Source organism: Epargyreus clarus, unplaced genomic scaffold (assembly GCF_041222505.1).
Source record: "Epargyreus clarus isolate Ecla_fem2 unplaced genomic scaffold, WU_Ecla_fem_2.2 ptg000007l, whole genome shotgun sequence".
NCBI lineage: Eukaryota > Metazoa > Arthropoda > Insecta > Lepidoptera > Hesperiidae > Epargyreus > Epargyreus clarus.
Window position 1 is genome coordinate 10,397,448 of NW_027332215.1, and position 24,684 is coordinate 10,422,131.

The 24,684-nt window shown below is 34.7% G+C and overlaps 1 protein-coding gene across 2 annotated transcripts; it reads left to right on the forward strand.

Annotated features, from left to right (window-relative positions):
* The first annotated feature begins 546 nt into the window (after positions 1–546).
* Positions 547–23,095, forward strand: Sugb (Sugar baby transporter). 2 transcript variants are annotated; one of them, XM_073074551.1, is made up of 14 exons: positions 547–821; positions 1,168–1,246; positions 3,526–3,664; positions 7,504–7,723; positions 8,447–8,618; positions 9,714–9,928; positions 10,336–10,543; positions 10,811–10,908; positions 11,882–12,038; positions 12,898–13,082; positions 13,899–14,154; positions 14,546–14,757; positions 15,414–15,606; positions 20,038–23,095. In XM_073074551.1, exons 2-14 carry the CDS (start codon positions 1,174–1,176, stop codon positions 20,112–20,114), a joined length of 2,205 nt encoding a protein of 734 aa, XP_072930652.1. In that variant the 5' UTR covers positions 547–821; positions 1,168–1,173; the 3' UTR covers positions 20,115–23,095. The 2 variants fall into 2 exon arrangements, with proteins under 2 accessions (XP_072930652.1, XP_072930653.1); XM_073074552.1 differs by lacking the exon at positions 547–821 and adding an exon at positions 901–1,052.
* Positions 23,096–24,684: the final 1,589 nt, after the last annotated feature.

Below are 24,684 nucleotides of genomic sequence, written 5' to 3' on the forward strand. Positions count from 1 at the left end.
TAATATCCAAGCTTCGTATTAACGACGATAACACTACTTTCGACGAAATCGAATTAAATAAAATAACAGCTTAACAAAAAATACACTATCTGCCCAAAAATCATGTTTCTAGACGCAATAAATAAAGTTATGTTTTTTTTTGTCTAAAATTAAAAAAGTTTTTTGGCTACAGCAATTAGGCTTTCTAGCGTCGATATTAATCCTAAACGGTCAATAACATTGCACAATTTGCAATATTGGACGATATAATAAAGGCGGTCTCTTAGTACTAAACAGATTGTGTTGTAATGTAACCTTTAATTTAAGTGCACATTACTGTAATGTTGAAAACTTTTATTTTGTATAATTTTACATAATATGTACTTAGTTGGTACGCCTATAATAAATAAATAAATAAACAAATAATAACCTCTCTTCTTTGGAAAGTCGGCTAAAAAATATGGCGAAAAGCAAGAATCTAAGATTAAAAACTTTTAATTTAGTTTGGATTGTCACAAGATTGAGTGACAGGCGTGACAGCTGACACATAAATTAATTGACAAATTGACAATTCGGTCACTCCGTTTAAATCGCAGGAGGAATGTGTATGGTATTGTGGAAATGTGGTTGTTTAGCGCGCTCACATCGTAACTGCAACGAGGCCGGACGATTTCGTCAAGAGGAATATTATCACTGATAGTAATTTATCTTGATATATTTTTTCTCCATGCGTTACATCTTGGTTTAGTTATAAAACTGTACATTTAAAATAAACCGGATCCGCGCAGTTTTTGCCCTTGCAAACAAAAGTTTGTGTATTCCTATTGGATTTTACTGGTCAGGTACGTAGTTTTTTTATTCCTTACACTGCTCAACAGGTTATTACGGTGAAATTGCACGCGGTTGTAGTTTTTAATACGATCTCCTTTAGTTTAAAAGTAACTTGAAGAGTATTTAATTTATCAATTTTTATTTATTTAGTAATATCTTTAACTTGGCATGTATTCTTAGTATTGGATAACCTGTTCGACGTTAATTCTCCATAGTCTTTCGTTTGTTAAACAGAGCAAGCGGTTGGTTATTAATATGGTCTAAATTAGAATTTAAATTAATACAATAACTGTGAATTCAAAATTAATTATTACATATATTGTGGATGTATTTCACAAATTAATCATATCTTTTCAGGTTTTGATGCAGTGGCCAAAAATGAAAATCAATAAAAAGCTGTTACCCATAAAGGGACACTATTTTCTATTTAATGCAGGTAAGATTTCTATTTTCATAGATTTGAAAACAAATGTTCTTATTATGTAGTATAATTAAAAATTTAGAGGACTTTATTATTGTAATTGGAAAAATACATAATATTAATCCCATTATAAATAATGGATTGATAAAAGCTATAACTATTGTATCAGAAAATTCTTGTACGATTTTTATTATACTTATAAACATAATTCAGTTATTCCTAAATAATTATTCAGCTGTTGTACTGTATGCTCATGCATCCACAAATTCGATAACATGCCTACAATACATAAACTTTGGTATCAGAAAATACCCAGCTTACAATTTATTTCATAAGGAAAAAACTGTACCTATTAGCTAATAAATATTTAACATAGTGCATATAGGGTGTCTTTATGCATACGTAATGAGCACTGTGATCTGTATTGGGAAATTGCAAGTTGGAAAATACCAGTGAATCAACATTTTTAGTCTCGAGTCTTATATTAGATCAGTGATTGTCAGACTTAAGGATATATTATAGGTCCTTTTATGTCTTAACTGAACATGTGACCTTCATGTTTCTTCATAGTCTAAGACAACCGCATGATTTCTTTTTCCATCTGCTGTTTAAAATATAAAGTTTGATAAATTATTATTTATAGAAGATGAATAAAGTTATGGTGGATTATTTAATTATACATTACAAGTAATAATTATTTAAATAAATCTTATTTAAATGGTTAATAGTATTCTCTACATGATAAACAATAGTTTCTTTATATCATAGGATAAATAATCAGTTTTAAAGATAGACTATGTATTATCGTGTTTCAAAATCGGTGATTTTCCATTAACAGCAGTGTCACAGTTTCAATAAATAATTGGCCAAATGAAAGTTGAACTCTCATACAAGGGCTTCTGTACCACCATGATTTATTTTTATTAAGCTATTGCATATTTTCAATTTTTTTTTTAAAGTAAATGCATTGTGATAATTTGAACAGTCAACCTATTATGGTTCAAAATATAAAGTGAATAATGTCGATAAATAGTTCTTTCTTGTTTGGCAACCCCCATTTGTTTATTATAATTGGTACTTTTTCTTAATATAGCCACCTTTATGCATATGCATTAAAACATTTAAATCTCTATTTATTAAGGTTCAAGAGATAGGGCCCTGTGACAGACTGGAGGCTTATTAATAGGGTTCCACTTTTACATTTTGGGAACCCTTAAAATAACATTTTATAATAAAAAAAAGTAATAAATAAATATGTTATACTATAATGTTTCATATAACATCATGATGTGTTCTGATACGTCTGTTATTGAAACTTGACCTGTATTCTGTAATTTATCTTTTATAGCATATTTATCACATCACTGGTGATGTGTGCATTTGAAATTGATAAAAACCATTTGTAAAATTATCATAAAGTAATAATGTTGTTATATCTTCATAATAAATATAATTATAATGTGGTATAAGTACAGTAATCCGGATGGAACTGGTTATAATAAAGTTTAATATGTATATTAAACAATTCTACTAGAAAATATTTGGCGCTCTTGTATAGAATTTGAAAGAATAAGGTTTTTAGTAAGCTAGCTTGCATTTAGTGAGCATGCAACATGACTGAAAATAGACCTTTGAAACCAATCCTTAGACAGCAATACATAAGGCACTTAATGCCTCATAGATTTCTTGTTGCTCTTACAGAAAAATTAGAATGCCATAAAAACAATGGCTGACATGTGCAATATACATAGAGGTTTATGTATACAATTATAATAATAATTTTGATGAACTTAAGACATCTAGATTTGTTGATTTCACACTCATTCATTCACTATTTAAGTTCTTTCAATTTTGGTAACTTATTTAGTTATCATCAAATTGGCATATAGATAAAAACCGAGCTAGTTAACGTATCTACTGATATTCTAATTCTAACACAAATATATCTTTATCTCTAGGAAATATCATATTAAATGTTATAATCCTAAAATATTAAAAATCTATGACTGTACAAAGTTTATATTAAAAGGGCCCATAATTGTGTAGATATTCAAATAAAATTATTTTTTGTCAGAATCTTTAGGATATCAATGGATTGAAATAAAATTATAGTAAATAGCCTTAGACAATGGAAATCCCAGACATGTAGGTTTCCTCACGATATTTTTTTACTGTCAAAGTGAGTAATAACTATAATTAATTGAAAATTATTCCACTTTCACGTGTTTCAAGAATGGCCCTTGGAGTTGAAGTTTTTTTACTTTTAGAAATGGAATATTAACTTTATGTTTCAGGTACCGCTCCGTTAGTACCGTACTTATCGACATATGCAAGACAACTCGGATTCTCATCAGCAACCGTCGGCTTAATATATACAGTACTGCCGATATTTGGTCTTATTGCAAAACCGTTATTTGGCATTATAGCTGACAGGTAAGTCTTAACCAAAATAAATTAGATATAAATAATATAAATTAAATATAATAAATTTATATGATATTAAAACTTGTAGGTTGAATTAAGTAAACCTGGGGACAATGCCGTGGCATATGTTTGGAACCCAATTTACGGCACCTTATATTTTAAAATCCATTAGGTAAATTATTTGGCCTGTAAAGTGTGCCAAAATAAGGCATACATACATTTAGAATGTACCTATGTACATTTTAGAAAATTTTACATCTTGGTTGGATAAATATACTTTAGTATAATAAAATCATGTAACAAATGTAGGTACACTTCGTAGATATAGTAGTACATTTGTAATAATAGTACAAACATTTAGAAAAATATCCATTAACTCGTAGTAATATAAGTTACGAAAAAAGAAAATCATATTTGACCATGATTGACATTAAATGTAGCTATGGAAATAGGTCCTTTTGTGAAGAATTTAATAACACTTCTCCCGAAATCTTTTAATTAACATAATTAGTTAATCGTACGCGTGACTAAATATACCATTCAACTTATAGTAACAGTAATATATCTGATACCGCAAACTCTGAAGCAAAATATTTGCGATTAAAACATTGTTGCAAAATTCAATACATTACCTACTATAGGTCAAATGACTTGCAACAATGTTTTATTGTGTTACGACGTCAGTTTTATATCACCAGGATCAGTAGAGTAGCTGTAAATTGTAGAGCTGGAGTCCATTATAGGGCAATTACGTTTAACGAGCTTCCCTTCGCGACTTCGCTTGTATCCTTCTTGAACTCCATCCCAAGATGTATATCAGCCTGTATTATGCCACCATAAAGTCTGTCGTTTCGTGACAATCCACTTAGAAGCTGTTTACCAGATTAGATACTGAAGAACGCAAAATTCAAAATTTCTGATATAGTGTTTTAGTACAAATAACAGCTTATAAGAAGAAATGTTATTTAGAAATTACAGTCAGTCACTTCCATTTATTTTCACAGATATCAACATTTTTACTATATCACCAGTATCAGGGACTCAAGTAGATGTAAATTGTGATGTACAGCTGAAGACCACAAGGCAATTACTTTAAACGTTGGTACATACTCTTTCGCAGTACCCGAGCGCGCCACCAGTACCTAAATATAGCTCAATTGATGCGGTCTCAGAAAGCTTAAGGGTCAATCCATACTCATCCGGCCTCGGTGCGTTCAGGATGCACAAGTTTTTGTGCTATTCATTTGATTGTCATCTACATATGACCTTAGTTGACCGATCGTAACTGGGCTCATCTCTGCTATATCTTCTGTACTGAGATGATGATTGGCAGCTCTGACCTGAATGAAATTGTAAATGCTCGTAATAACACCACTGCCTAGTTAGAAAAAAATATCTCCCGCGACCATTTCCTCTTTACGTCCATATTGGATACTTGTACTCCATAAAATATAACTTCCAATTTTGAGCCCTTTGAGGTTCATTCTACTGCTGTCTAGATTAGATCATGTGCATAATCTGCATCATCATCATTTGATCATATGTAATTTACCATACAAATATATATTTTAAAAGTTTGTAGAACGAGAATGGTTTCATTGATGCATCGCAGTCACATCTATTTCTAAAAGCAGTTGTTGCGTTTCGGTGGAAGGATGTTGATTACTGTGGATGCCAACTGACTTACACATGAGACAACTGTCTCAGTACTCAGGAGTGTTGCCAACGGCTGTGATAGGAGTTAGGTAGAGCTCCTGTCCTACACGAGTTTGTTAAGATGTCCATAGGCAGTGGTTAGCACTTACCTTCGCTCCTTTGCTACTTCAATCTTATGAAAAACCTTTCTGCGTAGAAAATAGGAGCGGAACGAAATATTATTCGTGCACGAACCACAAGAAGACTATACGCCTTCTACTGTGAAAAAAAAAACACCAAAGAAGTACATATTAAATACAATGCTACATCATTTCCCTAGTCCGTAGTGAAGTTTGATGAACGTATTATACAATTAGGAAATACGTACGCACGTCATACATAATAAAATGATATAATAATAATATTTCCCTCAAAGATCGCTATCAACATTGCGGACTGCTTACATTCTTAATCCCTTGTATTGTTTAATTTATCGTAAACCTTATCAAACCTTATCCTTTTCAAACTTCAATTAAAGTGTACGTAATCTTCCGTTTGAGCACTATTTAAGGTCATTTATTTTCTTGGAATGAAAACGATGAAAGAAAACTATTTATTTATTATTGCTAACTTGTTACATTTAGGGAAATGTAATCATCATCATAAACGATCATAAAAGTAAATAAGATTGACTAATTCAACACAGTACCCAATGTTCAACACGAATTACAAATGTGGCACATTATATAAATTTTTACAATAACAATGTGTTTATGTATCTAACTACTACAATCGCGTGATACCGTTCCTACCCATCTATGTACGAGGGCCAAACTGGAAGTTTTTAGAACTGGCCACTTAAAAAACATTATATTCAAATAATAAGTTTACTGTTTACCAATATTATTAGATACATATTTCATTAATTTGTCATTTGTTTTACAATTTGGCGAAAAATTGAAAGTTGTTTGTGCACGTCAGCATGAATATAAGCCGAGAAAATTTACGTGCAATGATTTTTTAAGACTTTCGATGAAATTTAAGTCAACAAGAAAGTTATGATAGACTTCGATAGACCTTTCACGATGAAGCCCCATCTCGTGCCACAGTTTGCAACTAGTTTAATGAATTTAAACGTGGTCGCACTAATCTCACCGATGATCTGCGTAAGGGACGCCCTTCTACAGCGACGACTGAAGATAACATCAGTGTTGTGCGGCGTATGATGGAGACTGACAAAAGAGTGACCTATCAGCAGATTCTGACAAGCCTAGGCATTGCTATGAGTCAAGTGCTCAAAATCCTCCATGAACATTTAGCGGTCAGGAAACTTTGTGCCCGCTGGATCATTTAACCGAGGTCCAAAGATGCCGAGAAATTATTAAAAAAATTAACGGAGGAGACTCAAATGCTGTGTTCGACATAGTAACGGGTGACGAAAACTGGATTTATTGCTGTGATCCGGAAACCAAAAGGCAGTCTGCTCAGTGGGTGTTTTCTTCCGAGGAGTTGCCAACTATAGTGAAGAGAGTTCGAAGTGTTGAAAAGAAGATGGTGGCCTCGTTCTTCGGAAGGACAGGTCATTACGCGACAATTGTCTTGGGGGATCATAAAACGGTTAATGCAGAGTGGTACACTAATAATTGTTTGCCACTTGTCTTGAAAAATTTCGCGAGAAACGACCACGCAGCAGGATCCTCCTTCACCACGACAATGCCTCGTCGCACACCGCCACGAAAACGATCAACTATTTAGCGACCTCAGACGTGGAATTACTGAGTCACCCACCGTATAGCCCCGACCTTGCACCCTTCGATTTTTATTTATTCCCTAAAATCTTCGAGGAACACGTTTTACGGACGCCGAGGAAGCAGTGGCTGCGTTTCAAAAGGCCGTCGAAGAGGCCCCCAAGTCCGAATGGGCAAAGTGCTTTTCTCAGTGGTCCCATCGGATGCAGCTATGTATTGATGTGAACGGACACTATTTTGAAAAGTTATAATAAAATAAATGACTTGTTAGTTTGCTTAGTTTTTGATTTTCTAAGAACTTTCAGTTTGACCCTCGTATGACAAAGTTAAACACACACACACAATAGTCAGTTAAAAATGGGTGTGTACAAAATTTAAAGTTACACTTGTTTATATATGTTATATATTATAAATATTTTTCATTAAAATAAATAATGATTAACTGTATATCATCTCTTGTTTCAGATTCAAAGTCCAAAAGCCGATTTTCATAGTATTCCAAATAGTGACGATAGTGAGTTTCCTAGCTATATACTTCATACCGGAGAGCTCGTCCAAGCTGACAGTAGAGCTGGACTGCGGCGATGGCGCCACGATGCTGAAGAGCTGCTTCCAGACCCCATACCATATTGACCAGTGCAAGGTTGGCTCGCTCGGAAACCTGAACACAACAGCTTCCTGTAAAGTGAGTCTATTATTGAATGTAGCAGCAATACAGGCTGTGATCGTATGATTTATGATCACATATACCACAATCTTCTAAAGAACATACCATACGTGCTTTTTTTGTTCTACTGTTGTGAACTAAAGTGAAAGTGAGGTTTTGAATTTGGAAAAAAGTGGTCGAAGTTTTTGAAAAAATATTTTGTAAATTCCCGTTTTATACGTATATTTTTTTTTTATTAAAAATAGATTTTTCTGTTAAAAATTTCAATCAATTTTCTATACAAACCGCTAATAAAATAATTTACTTAGATTTTTTAATGTACGAAACATTACTTTAAAAAAAATATGATTTTAATTTATACCATTCTTTAGAAGCTCATAACTCGACAAATAAGCACTATATAAAAATAATATTGTATGTCCACATTCCTATCCACTTAGAGTATAATTGATCCCAATATGAACAAAATTCAGAACCTTACTATTTTTTCCTGTCCGCTTGGCTTGAAATGCCCCAAATTAGTTGTCATAGTCATATCAATAAATAATTAGTCTTGTAGGCAATACAATTGACAGATTTCTTTAGGACTTCGTTGGAAGGCCTCCTGTTATTGGGCAATCTGGTAATAGTTTAGGCACAGAGCAAGAAAAAACTAGACAATAAGTATCAAGAAGTCAATAACACAGGGAAATCCTAAAATTTCACATTTAACATTCATTACATAATTATTTTTATTTTTAGATGAACTGTGACATGTCGTCTCCAAAGATGTGGCAGACGGTTTGCGAGCACTGGCATTTGCCGCAGTACTGTTATAACGGCATCGAAACTATAAAGTACACATCAGATATCAATACGATTACAACGAAAGACCATTGTATGTACATAGCAGCAAAAAATGTCACAATGGATGGTGAGTTTGGCGATTTATTTAGAATAACATGCGTTTGGTGTTCGGACTTCAGTCATAATCTTCTTTAACAATAAAGGTAAAAAATAGTTAGTAATAACACTAAGCTTGTCAAAAGCTAACAAAAAAAGGAAATAAAAAGAAAAATGTTTAAAGATTAAAATCTAAGATTTATTGACCCAATAGTAAACATTTTATTGCAACCGGTTACGCCCTTTGGCAGGAAATTATGTTCCAACTGCATCTTAATGTATTATACAAACTTACTACTATAACAACCGTTTTCCCTGAGTTTATTCATTTAATGATATATGATGCATAACGGTATTGACCAATATTGCATTGCCACTCAATGCTCATCGCACTGCTGTCGCGTTGTCTCTGCGCTGGCCTAACTACCTACCTAAATTATAGTACAATTATTTTTCTACATTATATAGCACAATTGACTAAAATATAATTATAGGAATAGTGGCAACCCAAGTTGGCCGCATCGTGTTAAACGTAACACGAGCGCACGGTGCTCACTGCGATAAACGAGAGAATATGGCCGGACACTCGCTTCTATTCGATTCTTTGAATCGCGCTTAAAATCGAAAAGGTTCGATCTCCGGGCATGCAGCGAGGCAGGATGAGCGCCTTGACGGAAGACGGGAAACACACATGACGTATCTGCCCACTTCCTTCAATAGTCATAGTGTGTGGCCGCATTAGTTAATATTTGTCACCACGCTTGAAGTATGCAGAAGATGCTTTTTTACCTCGTATGACTCACATTAAGTAAATAGTTTCTATTTGTAACACCCCACTCGAAGTTTTCTAAAGTAGTTTTTTTTCCTTTGATGAGTCATAATTAGTAAAAATTACTCAGAATCACAGATCTGTATTGCTCATAGTACAATGATATTGACGAAAAAAGAGGTTTTACTACTTTTACTATACCCTGCAAATTAGAGCACAACATTATTCAGCGGTGTATAGAAAAAGATGTATAAGGCGCATGTCATTTTAAAATATGGTTTTATTATATGTCAGATCTTGAGATATCCTATGTTTTGTATATCGAGATTCCTCACTTATTTTAAACATTATTTTCAGGATATACTTTCAAACCAAGCTGTCGAATTGGCGGCGGATACGTTGATATCAATGCGCCCTGTAACCTGAACTGTACAAATCAAAGATTATCATCGTTGGTAGGCACGAATAAAGCCAATATGACATGCTTGGATGACATCCTCAACTACCGCGTTTGCGGGAACGACGACCCGCAAGTCACAGATGTGGTCATAGGCCTACATGATCAATGCGAGGTATGATTTTATCCATGAAACGAGTGTATGTTTATAGTAGATTTTGTAAAAAGCAAACTAGAAATTAAATTTCGATTTCTGTTGAATTCAGTGTAAACTTTTTAATTTTATTTTATAATTCAGCTGCTGTACTTTTAGTATATTCCTCAATTGTCTGAAACACTTTATTATATTTAATTTAATATTAAGTTTGATGTCGATGAGACGACACTTTGATAGTAAGCAGCAAATTTTCTCCATGCGGTCTTAAATAGCTTACAAATATAAATTACAACTAGTACTTTATTTACGAGTACGCTAAGAATCATTTAAAGCACTTTTAACTATCCTATTTTAACACCCAAAAGAACAATGAGCATGTCCATATATTTATATTTTTTTCGCGAACTCGATACATTTTGTTTCAGGCGAGCTGCGACATTGATAAGTCATGGCAAATGATGGAGATCTGCGAGGGTTGGAACGCGGATATTACGAAAACGTGTGTTCCGAATACAACTTTTCTTCAACAATTGCCCCACAATCTGTCCTTCACTGGATCCGTACTACTGTCTTCCACGATAAAAGAGCACGAATGTGTTTATATGAAACTGAAACACGTAGAGATGCCTGATCGTAAGTTTTTGACCACTACAATGTTTGGGTGGTGGGGGTATACAATCACATGAAACTGCATTATTGAGTTTGGTTCATTTTTAAAGCAAATTCCATATCGTGTACCATTATAGCACTTTGACCGTCTTGTAACATTTTTGATTCAGACGATTTAAGAGCACAAATTTAAAGGTAAATTTCATAGATTAAAATACACATCTTAAGGATGTGACTAATAGAAGTTCTACAAGCTTTAAAAGTTACAATAACACTATTTATAATTTCCAGATTCAATACATTATCCTAATTGCATATCCAAGGCTCAATATGAAATGGAAGAACATCTGTTTCAAGTAGCTTGTGAAATTAACTGTGATAATACCTTGGTATGTATATCTTTGCCTGTTATAGTAAGTTCAATTAATTTCTTCGAAAAATCAGGGATTGCTGGGTAAACAAACTGGATCTCCAACGCAGGTGGTCATTCACTGCATTTCCACGTCACTATTAACAAAGCATTTGTTTATCTAAAAAAACAATTCATTTTTTTTATATATTAACTAGCAGAGAAACCCTTTGGTTTTTTAATTTTAGTAGTTGCACTTATTTTGGTACTTTCTAAATCTTCTAGAATTTTTTAGAACTTTCTAGATCAGTCAGCAAATTTTCAGAACTTTCTAGATCATTCTAGAAATTCTCTAAATCTCGAAAGATTACAACAATCGCACATATGTTGGAACTGTCTAGATCATTCCAGGAATTTTTCGATTTTTCTAGAACATTCTAGATTGATTACATCAATTGCACACATTATGAAACTTTCTTGACCATTCCAGAAATTTTTATAACTTTCCAGAAGCTCACATGAGTTAGAGAAGGACATTTATATTCACATTTACATTAGTTAGAGAAGGACAGATATATTATTACACATTTTCGCTACCTACATCCACCCACTTCCACCCACCCCGACCAAACTCCCTTACGCACAACAGGAGACCAAGGGGTATCTGCCATCTCAATAGGAAGTTGGTCAGAATTGCGGAAGATAGAGTAAACTCAGAATTTACTAACATTTGCATTTTATATAATATATTAAGATTTTAATAGGAGTAGCCAACTGATGGTAAGTGGATACTATCGCACATTAATATACAATCCCAAATGAGGTTAGATCCCTGAGGTCTGCCACAGAAATGCTGCTACCCCTACTGCTAGGACTAAGCTGAAATGGACCCGAAAAGTTGTTGAAAAACACTGTTGTTGTTATACAGAAATAGGTGTGGCAACAGTGCCGCTGGAGTCGAACAAGAGGGTTCTACCACCTGTTTATAAAGAACATGAATTTCTTGTTAACAGGCTAATGAACTGTTCATGGCAGCGGAGGAAAGCAAGAAAGAGAGCACCACACAGTACACTAAACAGTTCTGGATGTTCTTCACAATGATGATAATCAGCTGGATCGGACAGGCAGTTGTTGTCACCTTCGCTGATGCTATATGCTTCAACTTACTTGGTCAGTATAAGTATAAAGTTTTGGATCAAAATCTGCAATTCCGCCTTTGTAAGCTGGGGTAGGAAGGTCATCGAATGGAGACCACGTCTCGGCAAAAGGAGTACAGGACGCCCCCCGACCAGGTGACCTGAAGCGGGCGGCGGGTAACCGCTGGATGCAGACGGCTCAAGACCGGTCGGATTCGCGCAGACTAGGGGAGGCCTATGTCCAGCAGTGGACTTGTAAAGGCTGATAGATAGATAGATAATAAGCTGTTGAATGGGTGTGATGGGTCTTTGGATATAAACCATCTCACAATCAATACTTATAAGAAGTGTATAATTTTTAAAACCGATTGAATCGCTCGTTTAAAACTTTAATTCTATAAATAAATTGTTCATGCTGTGTTTGCCTTAAAAGGTATACACATACTTACTTTGAATTGGCTTAAGATACATGTGTTGTTATTATTGTATTTGATGTAACCTTTGGCAAACCGAATAAATAAATAAATAAATAAAGATAATATATTTATAATTTATTACTGAGTTGTCAATAGTACTCTTGAATTTCTACTACTGTATAATCCGCGTAAAACTGCTAGTCCGCTTTGAATATAAAAATGAATTGCGTCGCCAATGCAAATTGTACGAGTACACGTCCTCGCAACAACTTCGGAGCGGACTAGCAGTTAGGCACAGACTATAAATGCTCAAATCGTGCGCGCGCTGCGTCGATTGCTTGTTACATTACAGCAATCTGTACCCACCTTTATGATATTACTATTTATGAAAGGGTTTTCCAAAAATAATAAGAGAAACAGAATGATGCTACTTAAAGTTTTTTGTCAATACTTTTTTAATGTAAATTTATTTTCCAGGTACAAAAATATCTCACTACGGCAAGCAGAGGCTGTGGGGCTCAGTGGGTTGGGGCATATTTTCTCTCCTCACGGGCACTCTTATCGACTTGTTCAGCGATGGTGCCTACAAGGATTACACCATTGCGTTTATCCTCATGTTCGTCTTCATGTCTGGGGATGTGACCGTGTCCTGTTTCGTAAAAGTGAGTAAGATGATAAGGGTACCTTTTCACGAGAGATTGCGAGGTAGCTGAGCTATGGATGTACGTCGGATGGGCCGAAAGCTTTCAAATTCAAATCTTTATTGCTCATGCATATAGTACATAATTATGATGTTACAAATAGGATTTTCGGACATGTATGCACCCTGCCCTATGCCCTTTTTTTGTTTACGAGGGGGAAACCTTCAAAAGGTACCCTATGCCGTGGGAGCGGAACGGGTTTATGTGGGATTCTTACCGCACAAAAACCCCCCCGGTGGCCGTCCTCGGCGCTGGATCGGCGGTGGATTTGTTGATTTTTAATGAAATATATTTCTTTGAATAAATATTGAGCAACACTTCAAATCTTTGGTGAAAAGGTGTACTGCACCTACTCGTACTCCATTTAATAGTATGACATTCCCATACAAACACGCATGCACGCACCCACACATATATTTATGCATACGCATGGTTATGATTAGGAGACACTTATACGCGATATTGCAACGTAGTCCTCAGGAACAGCAAAGCACTTACACATAAATGTAAATAAAATGTACTAAACATACATAAATAATATCTATACTCGTACATACAGATTTACAGATTACATTACATACTACTTCGTCCCTTTTTCGAAGTCTGCAAAACTCGGACTAAGCTATAGACATGCTTACATATTGAAAACATTCCCATTTATTTATACTCCATTTAGTTCAATACTCCCAACATTTTTTTATAAGTTTATTGTTCATATAATCTTTTTAGAACTTATTTAAATAGTATATACCCTCAGAACACAATTTGTAATTCCAGAATGAGTCAACAAAGATGTCAATCAACATATTAGCGGATGTGAGCACACTGCTCACGTCGTTGCCAACGTTCGTGTTCATGCTGTGGACCATCGCAGTTGGTTTATGCACCGGTTTGCTCTGGAACTTCCTATTCTGGCATCTGGAGGATATATCTGGGAAGACGTGCGATGGCTCCGACTATATCAAAACGTTGCAGGGCCTCGTCAGTGCCATACAGACCTTCTGTGGCGAGATACCGTTCTTGTTTTTGTCTGGTGAGTCAATTTTGTTAACTTTTCTTTATGAGAATTCGTAACCAAAGACACAGGATGAGGTTATATTCCGTACTTAACGTCTAATCCAAAGGAAAGTAAAATATATCTTGAATCTTCATTGAAAACCTATATATATACATCTCAAGATAGCAAGTTGGAAAAAAGAGGTAGACATGACCTCCATTAAATCCTGTGATTTTTTTATCTTGAGTTATACACATTAATAAATATACATAAGATTATTTATCAACTTCATTAAAAACAAGATATGTGGTAAATTAAATTGGCTTAATTTTAATTCATATCATTGATAATCGATATGATTTCATCATATTAATGTGGAATTATTGAGTTCAATAAAAAAAATCAATGATGTACATTTTCATTTCAGGTTTTATACTCCGTAAACTAGGCCACGTGAACATGATGAGCTTAGTGTTGTTCGCGTTCGGTGTCCGTTTCATACTCTACTCGTTTCTGACCAACCCCTGGTGGGCGTTGCCCATAGAGATGCTCCAAGGGATCACCTTCGGAATGTTCTACCCCACGATGACGTCATACGCCAACGTTGTATCACCCCCTGGGACGGAAACTACGGTGCAGGTACGCTTTTCGTACAGATCAAAGTTTATTCGTTGCTCTGTATGCCAAGTTTAGTTAATGTCCGCAGAATATATAATATTAGTACAGATAGTAGGTGAACGATGATGAAGATAGTAGATGAACGTGCAGTCTATCTGATGGTAAGTGATTACTGCCACCCATGTACATCTGTATTAGATGAGATTAGGTTTCTACCTGAGGTCGACCACAGATGTACAGCTACCCCTTTGGATTAAGTTGGAATGCCTCGGAAAAGTATGTCTCACTTACGATTAAGCTGGAATGGACCCGAAAAGTATATCTCCCTTCAAACCAGAACAGAGCGACACTTAACGTTGCTGTTAATAGCCAGAAATAGGTTTGGACTTTATCGAAGGCACTCGAACACCTCCTCGATAAGCATTAATAATCCTCGTGTTCCTGATAAGGACAATGGGCCAAAATTATTAAAATCATGATATTGTGTAAAATTTTGAACTAACCTTTGACCGTTCAAAGTGGGTAAAAATCGAATTCAAAGATTCCGATCAAACATACGTGTCAAGCGTGGTATAAATTGTAAGGTAAACTACACGTGCGCATGTTTTCAAGCCAGAATGTTGCCTTTGTATACATTAAAACGATGAAATGTTAATAAAATTCATATAATATTTCAGGGGCTAGTGGGCGCAATATTCGAAGGTGTGGGCACGTCGTTAGGCAACTTCATCGGCGGTCATTTATACGACACGTACGGTGGTTGGAATACGTTCCGTTGGTTCGGAATAGGTGCCCTTATAGCGTCAATAGTCCACGTGGTCGTACAATACGTCTTGAAGGATAAGAACACGCACGTCGGACTACAACAAGGTAAAGAAGTCTACTCCGCTGAGTAATTTTGTACTACTACTGCTGCTAGGTCATAAGATTAAACTCTAATTATATACGTAAGAATAGGTGTTAATAAAAATGTGTGTTTGGGTCAATAATAATTGTAATTGCTTGCTCGTGTATTTACAATATAAAAGAAAACCATATTGCCTTGATCAATGTGATATAAGATAGGAATATGAAAAAAAGAGTTTCACGCATGGATGTGTAGAAAACGCGTAATCAAATAATTTTTCCCACCACCTATACGCATTATTTCAGTTAATATATCATAAATTCACACTGACATTTTGTCTTCTATATTATATTTAAAATCAGTGATGTTATTTTTTTATCTTTAAAACATAAGATCGCTGAGGGTGACGTTATTTCAGTTTATTTTTTTTATATTCCAACGAAAAATGTAAAATGTACCATGTTTCACTGTGTGTTCTTATCATATCAATAATATAATACTAAAATAAACTAAGATCATAAATTTAACCTATCATAAAAATGGAAATTATAGTTAAGAGGTTTATAAATCATTGCCTTATCAATAGACATAATAGTAAAATAATATAAATATGTGGTCTTTAAAATGTTTAATTTTGCTACTTTTTGAAAAATTCACCATGTATATTCGCTTAATAACATTGGTTTTCGACTATACAATCATGTCCAGTTATCATAGGTTATTATAGTGCTGGGGATTTATTTCAAGAATTATGTATTTACTTTCACAGTTATCCCCACACTTCACTAATAATAACATTTTAATAACCTGATAAAAGTTATTTTACGATTGATAAAATTTTATAGTTTTGTTATATCTTTATTAACCACATGCTTTATTTAATCAATACGATAATGTTTTCATTTCAGTAAACTACATTTTACAATATTCTCTTATATTTACTTCCATCAAACTTGAAGCAAGTTTTATAGACCAGTAATTTTATTCAAATATCCAGTGAATTTGTAATTGTTAGGACTAAATTATTGTTAGAAATTGTGATATTCCTTAAACCTGTCTTGGCTGTGTAGTTTATTTATTTTATAAACTTGGGTATAACTTGTTTCAATAAATAATGTTATATAATAAATCTGATATTTTTGTATATGAAACGTGAACGCTCACCAATTAGTAGGAAGGACGGGGAGATAGATAGAAATATCGCTGTTTAGAATTTCAACGTTTATTGAAATAAGTTAAATACTAAGTTTTCTTGTGACGAAAGTAACAATAATATTTGACGTAAATATTATTGTTCTGTGACGATTTTTACCTGTTCATTTACTTCTTTGTACTTATTTATTTTAATTCAATAATGTCAGACATTATTTTGCGGAAATCCTTGTTACAAAGTTAGGATGCAAACTACTTTGTTACAATACGCTACCAACATGGAAGACCGTATCTATTTTAAGCTGCAGATTATTTTTCTTATATAATAAAGGTAGTATTGTTGTATTTATTTGGTTATTTTAATAATTGGATTTAAAATACTTATAGTAATGTGCGATTAAACTTTGCTCAATGTATAATGAATGAGATTAAACCTTAAATTATAATAAAAAGGTGAAATGAAGAGAATTATCTTTGTTTGTACTTGTAAAATTTGGACTTACTTTCTTACGAATGTGTCAAGTGTATGTAAATTATGTAAGCCATACACGCTACGGTCTACAGTACCCTTGCCAGGAGTACATCCTGATCTGATACAATCCGCTAGGGGCGCTGATTGGAAATTGTATGGGCAAATATGTAAACAAATACCAAAACAGTCATATTTGTCAAAACGTAAAAACTCATGGTAAGGGTACAGGACAGTTCACCTGCGCAGATTTGCCTGTACAGGTTAACCGCACATCAGTAGCGTGTATGGGGACGTTCCGATGTATCGTAACGGTGACGGTGTTCAGTTCTGTTTGCGACGGCATCGATTGAAGACGATGACGTACTGTATGGTGTCACCATAGATTAGTAAAGATACTTCGCCGCCTTGAAATTGAATGAAGCCACAAGCGGCTGATTTGTCGGTTTTTTTTTTAATTCTTGACAAATAAAAACTTTTAAGAGAAAATTTACTAATAAATACCTAATGCTGCGTAATTTACGTAGTAAATAAATAAGTATTTCAAATATTTTAGGGATATTGTAGCACGGAGATGTGGTAAAACTTTTTTACGCAACTTTTGCAATACTCAAAACTGGTTACATTTTCTTGTTAGGAGTGAGTAACCTTTACTAATCTATGGGTGTCACTCGAAATAATTTATTTTTGATCTTGCCCCGGTCACCTGCATAGTTTCATAAAACTGCACAGGTCTGTTGCCACACTTACTCCGGTGTACCCGCACAGGCATACCTTAACAGGTGGACCTCTCCGGTGCTCCTTGGTGTGTATGGCAGGCATTAGATTGTGTCAATTGTCAAAAAGTGATTTTATATTTGTTTCGTCGCACTATTTATTTACCATTATTCAGCATATGTGTGAACAAAACATAAATAATTGGAATTATTGCATGCCATACCATACCAAAATTGACTGAAACTATCTATAAAAGATAATATTAGAATTTAAAACAATCGATTTAGTTACTATTTTATATTCTGAAGTTTACACATTAATCGTGAAATATTTTCTTGTCTTAAGGTCGGTACAGACTGCTGTAACGTAACATGCAATGAAACACGCAGTGAAAGAATTTACCGTCCACATTGTCGCAATATATCACGCAATTAAACATAATTCCCATAGTGTAGATGTCTTACGCGCACGGAGTGTGCACACCACGCGCGCAAACAGAGCATTTCTACTCGTACGCGTCGCGATCCGGCATTTGTCAGTTTTTTCGAACATCAACAATCATCGTCGCTAATATTTGGTCGTCACGATCCATTATTTTCGGTGTTCTCGACAGACTGAGCTATGTTCGCCGCGAGCATGCTGGAAACAGATGCGAGCAGATACATGCTTAGTTCGTGCGCGCGCTGCGTTCACACTCATGAAATGCTCCTTTCATGTTACATTGCATGTTACATTATAACTTTAGTGTATAATAACTATAATTAGCCATAGAAAATGTATTAATGTATGCCATTTGTAATTTTCTTCCCCGAAGTATGCAATTTGTAATAAAGATAAAATGAGAATATGTGTAAACTCATACAAATATAAAAACATAATGAACATACAACTTTTACTGTGATACCTTATAAAATAACTCGAATTGAAAACGGAATAAGAAACCTTATCTCGAAAAATATGTATTATGTATTCGTCTTTCTTATTTTATTTATGTAGATATATCTGGTATAAAAGATTGGAATTGACTGCTTCTACTAAGTATGAATGTAATCTATATAAACTGTGTCTTAGACATTCCTAGTTGTAGGTATATAGTATCTTTGCCACCTGCTGTTCTGTTATTTTGTTTTTAATATCAACTTTAAGCGTTCTTTTAATAGCTACTCAGATAAATTAGGCTTAGTAAACGAACCCACCACACAACCGTACATTTACAGACTTACTGTATTTAACTATCCCCATGGAATAAGTAATAATCAATGACTGAATAAATTAGCATTGTTTAGCCGTTGAAAACATTTTTTCAGCTTATCAAAATGCGAAACGCTCTCAAGAGTACTAGGTTTTCGTTTGTCAAAAGTGTCGAATAAAAATAATAAACAATTTCCACGAATTCCTATGAATTGTAACATATTATTTAATACAAAGATGACTTGGCTATAATTAAAACTGTTTAAAAAATTATCTCAAATACATATTATTATGTAATCTTAGACTTTACCTTATATAGGCTGATCTTCTTTATATTATTTATTCTCAGACGTTATTTATCATATTTATTACTTGGTGGTATTTTTAGAACAAAATATCAATGATATTATTGTGCATTTTGTGAATTTGTAAGTTCCTTTACCCAGTATTACATTTTAGATGTAAATTTATGCGTGAAATATATTATTGGACATTAAATATCACTTTGTGTTTAATTTTCTAAAAATCCCGTCGGTCCACTTTACTTACTCGTTTTTACTGTTGCTTTAGTTCTTCGCAAAAAAATAATTATAAAACATTTACTTCGCTTTATAAGAAAATACCATAGATAATTAAGAATAATTATTAAGTAATTTAAAACCTAAAAATAGTCAGTCTTTAGCTTTCTGTCTTTTAATCCTCAGAGTTGTGAGTAGAGTAAGGTTATGAAATAAAAGCAAGTACTTTCCAACCTTTTATACACCTTATCAACCGGTTAAGCCATTGTAAAAATTATATCAGCATTAACAACATTTATAGTGTAATTTGTTTAACAATGTATAATAAACGCTTGTAATGCATGTCATAATATGTGAAGATTACGTTAACTTTATATAACTTAGTATAATCGTGATCTTTGTTCCAGGTTACACCTCCATAATTCGATATGGACACACAAACGATGTGGTGTACATTCTCGATGATATGGCTGATAACAGCTAACCAGAGGCTCGGACGCGAAGAAAATTAAGAAAAGCCAGGCGTGGTTGAACTTTAAGGTGGGTACAGGCTGCTGTAACGTAACATGCAATGTAACACGCAGTCAAAGAAATTAACGTCCACGTTGTCGCAACGTATCATGTAATGTAACAGAATTCCCATGGTGTAGACGCCTTACGCGCACGAGCCGTGCACACCACGCGCGTGAACAGGGCATTTCATCTCATACTCGTCGCGATCCGGCATTTGTCGGTTTTTTCGGACATCGACAATCATCGTCGCTAATATTTGGTCGTCACGATCGATTATTTTCGGTGTTCTCGATAGACTGAGCTATGTTCGCCGCGAGCATGCTGGAAACACATGCGAGTGGGTAGGTACATGCTTAGTTCGTGCGCGCGCTGCGTCCACACTCATGAAATGCTGTCCTGTGCGAACAACAGTCTGTACTCACCTTTACACAATGTGAATTCAATGCATACCTACAATAATTTAGTGGCCAATATAAGTAGCAATGTATATCATGACAGCGACTTTTCTATCACAATCACTGCCTCAAGGTATGTATACTGTCTCGAATTCCTGTAATCTCAAACATTAATCTCGTCTTTAGATCCTGTAAAATTTGACCAAAATTGGTTGGTTTGCGTTAAGTATATTAGAAACATTGTGCAATTTAGTTTATAAGAGTAGAACGATTATGAAAAATGACATTTGGATTTGGATGATTATATTAATGGAATTGATTTGATTGAAGAGTAGGTTTATTTCAAATATCAGTATAATATATTCTTGCAATGCTACGGGGACCAATGACTTTGTAAACTATAACTTTACTCATTACATTAAAATATAATCCTACTATATTAAGTAAACTAATATTCTAACTTTAACATTAAGATTGTCATACTACAATAAATTAGAATAAAGGGGTCATCCATGAAATATCAGGACAAAAACTCTAAAGTTTTATTTTATTCTGTAGTGAATATTTTGTGGCAACCCTACGAAACGAACAAGATGAACATGACAGATATATTCATCACATATAAATACTTCCAAAATTTAAATCATTGTTTTTAAACTTCTTAGTGCGTCGCTCATGATACGTGGACTAGAGCGAAACTAGCGGTTGTAGATAATGTAAACCTAAGAGATAGAGGTAACCTAAAGTACACGGTACGGTAACGGGTCCAAAGAATATTGTTGAAGTGGTTAAGGGGAGCTTGTTGAATCGTGTTTTATTAGACTTAATGAATAGAGCAAATGTGGAGGTCCACGGTATGTACCTACTTGGCCTCTTTTTACCAGTTACAAGAAGTTTTCGACTATCGTTTATGGAGACGCTAGAGGTAATCGATTCTAAAAGTGGGTGACATACAAAATAATTTTGAGAAACCCTGGTGTAGACCTTATTAATCCCGGGCCAGGCAAACTCCTATTTTATAAATTACGATTTCCAATGTAGGTGTGTTTATCGTCTTATGTAATAAATAACTTATGGATGACCCCTAAGAATAAATAAGAAAATATATTCATTAATTTATGACTCGTATATAACTGTATATAAACCAATTGAAACAAAATGAAAAGTACAATGATTGACACTGAAATGTTAATTATTTTTGGTTAGTATTTATTAGGCTCGAAACTTTTAAAATTACATGCAAATATTTAAAATGTGATAAAACAAATTTTATTATATAATGTGATGTTAGTATTAGTAGCATAATGACTTTATATGTTTTTGCATGTGTAGTATTTACACTTTATTTTAAATGTAATTGTAATTGCATATCTTATGAGGCAGCTACTCCGTTTTAGTTTTATATTACCTATTCTTAAGTATTGTAATACCCTATAAGTTTATTGTATTTTATTTATAATTGATATTTTTACCTGACTTCTAATAGTAGGGGAGCCCAAGATGCTAAATGTGTACAAGCTCGAGCGTCATTGGGACCTATATGATTGTGTAGAGAATTAGAATGAAGAAAAGGTTATATGATATTTTTCAATTCAGCGGGGGGATTTCTTATTCTAACGACTTGTAAAAAAATGAGATCATGTATGAGAATTTATGAAGAATAATGTATTTTCCTAAAAAAACTAGCCTTTTCCTTTAATTTGTGTTACATCATTACTTTCCAGGCATTCATGCTAATAAGAGACAATATGAGATAGCTTATCCCCTGTATTATTATTAATACAGGGAGTTTTCTTTTCAAAATGTCTTTTTTTCACTACATCGACGTGTGATAATCGGCAGATTATGATGTTTCCTGTTTTCTAGCATTCACCGCGCTCGAGCATGTCCAGTGATCGATTTTTTTGTTTGTGCAAACCACCCAATATGGAAATCTCATTTATGGTTTAGGATACTCTACAGGATGTAAGGTATCTCCCACATCTTAATCTGCCGCCCTCGAGTAGATCCCGAAATCCCCTCTTGGGCTCCCCAAACTATAAGGAAAGGTTATATCTGCGCGTATCTGTTATGTTACTATGTGTGGATGAATTTCAACACTTTAGGTGTCATTATATCCATGTGAAATACCCAAGTGATCTTAGCTTGTTATCTATATCAAGAATTGTTTTGAACAAAAAATAACTACAGTTTTCATCTCGCTAGATTTCGAGATCTAAACCTTTGACACTTAATCCACATCACTTATCACTGTCATCATCAATATTTATTTTAAATCTTTAAATATAGTACCTACAAACATTATTTCTTTTATTAATTAAAATTATGCAATTGAACTGCAATCGGACTGCGCGTTTGGTTTGCAGTTCTTTTGCAGTCGTGTCAACTGCATTCAAACTGCACCTGAACTGCAATTTGTGGTTGGATTGCAGTTTAAATGCGGTCCGTCTGTCTAGAGCCTTAAAAATAATTATATTGTTCAATGTACCTATATACATACTGAAATAAGATAATAGTTTATTGTTTAGAATTAGATAAATATATACCTATTTATTTACTACAATCTTTTATTAATATCACCTATTTAAATATTGTACATTAGCGAATCTAAGTATTCACAAAAGTTAAAGGAAAATTATTTAATTACTAGAATTATCTTAAGGAATTTTCACATAATGGCAATATACCAACATAACATTTATTTCAAAGACGTAAACTTTAATATATCTTAAATACCTCAGATATATTAAAATAGTGTATACCCTACGGATTACTAAGTACGTTAGTAAATTAGATATATCCAAGGGGAACGTACAACCGCCATCGGATGGCGACCTCTCGTTGTGGAACGAGAGGCGCTAGCGGCGCTCCATAGAGAGCGACCGCTAGGTAGTTGACACTGAAGGTGTCAACGTATCATGAATACGACTAACATCGTCGGGAAGACGATTATCACCGGAATGTGGTTCGCCCCTGTGGGCGGCCAGAAGATTCTCCAGATCCAAGGAGAGTTTGTTACGAGCGTCGGTCAAGATATTTCTTGGCCGGCGGCAGTTGTGACGAGTAGGCAGAGGGGCAACGTAATCCGCTGCACCCTTAATTAAAGGGTTAGGATGATTTTCTGAGCGGGTGAAGAACGCTTCAGAGAATTGTTTGAGGACTTGTTGAATGGGAGCGAGCTCCAGGTCACGGTGTAGGTCGGCGTTCCTGACGTACCAGGGGGCATTAAGAGCCCGACGACAAAAGAGATTTTGTATGACCTGGAGCTTGTCTATGATGTTGGGATTCGCGTGAGCGAAGACTGGAGAGGCGTAAGTTAACACCGGTCGAATGCAAACCTTATACAGCGTTCGCTTATTTCTGGCTGACAACTTGCTGTGTCTACCAATCATGGAGTTAAGGCGGCTCATGTAAGAGCGGGCGGTATGGGTGACCTTGGTGACGTGGGCTCTAAAGGTGAGGCACGGGTCTAGGGTTACTCCTAGGTATTTTACTGTGGGCCTCCATGGAATGGGGGCCCCTAGTAATTTGACGGAGGGCAGGTCGAGTATGCGCCTGCGTTTGTGATCGAAGCGCATTGCGGAGCTTTTCTCCGCATTGACTTCGATGCGCCATTTCCTAAATCAATCTCCTAACTCGTTGACCGAGCGTTGGAGTTTGGTGAGGATAGCTGACTCCTTTTGCCCTTGGATGTAAAGAGCGGTGTCATCGGCGAAGAGTGAAAGTTGCACACCATTTTTAGGGATGGGAATATCGTTGGAGTACGATATGAATAAAGTAGGAGCGATCACTGAGCCTTGAGGGACTCCGGCTGTTATGGGGCGTGGAGATAAAAGGACACCTTCGTGCCTGAAGCGGAAGGTTCTGTCCTGAAGGTAGGAAGCCACGATGCGGACTAGGCGATCGGGAAGACCAGATATATATGGTAATTATTGATGTTAGAGCTGGAGTTGTCATACCATGCGGATTTATCATTTAAGTACTGATTTACATTATAATAAGCTTTTTTTCCTTAAAGTTAATTTTATAGTAGACTAGCAGAACCCGCGGCTTCGCCCGCGTAAAAAAATATGATATGACATACAAATAACTGTAATCGTAAATTTGTACCTTTAACAATTTTAACTATAAAGTAGCATTAATATT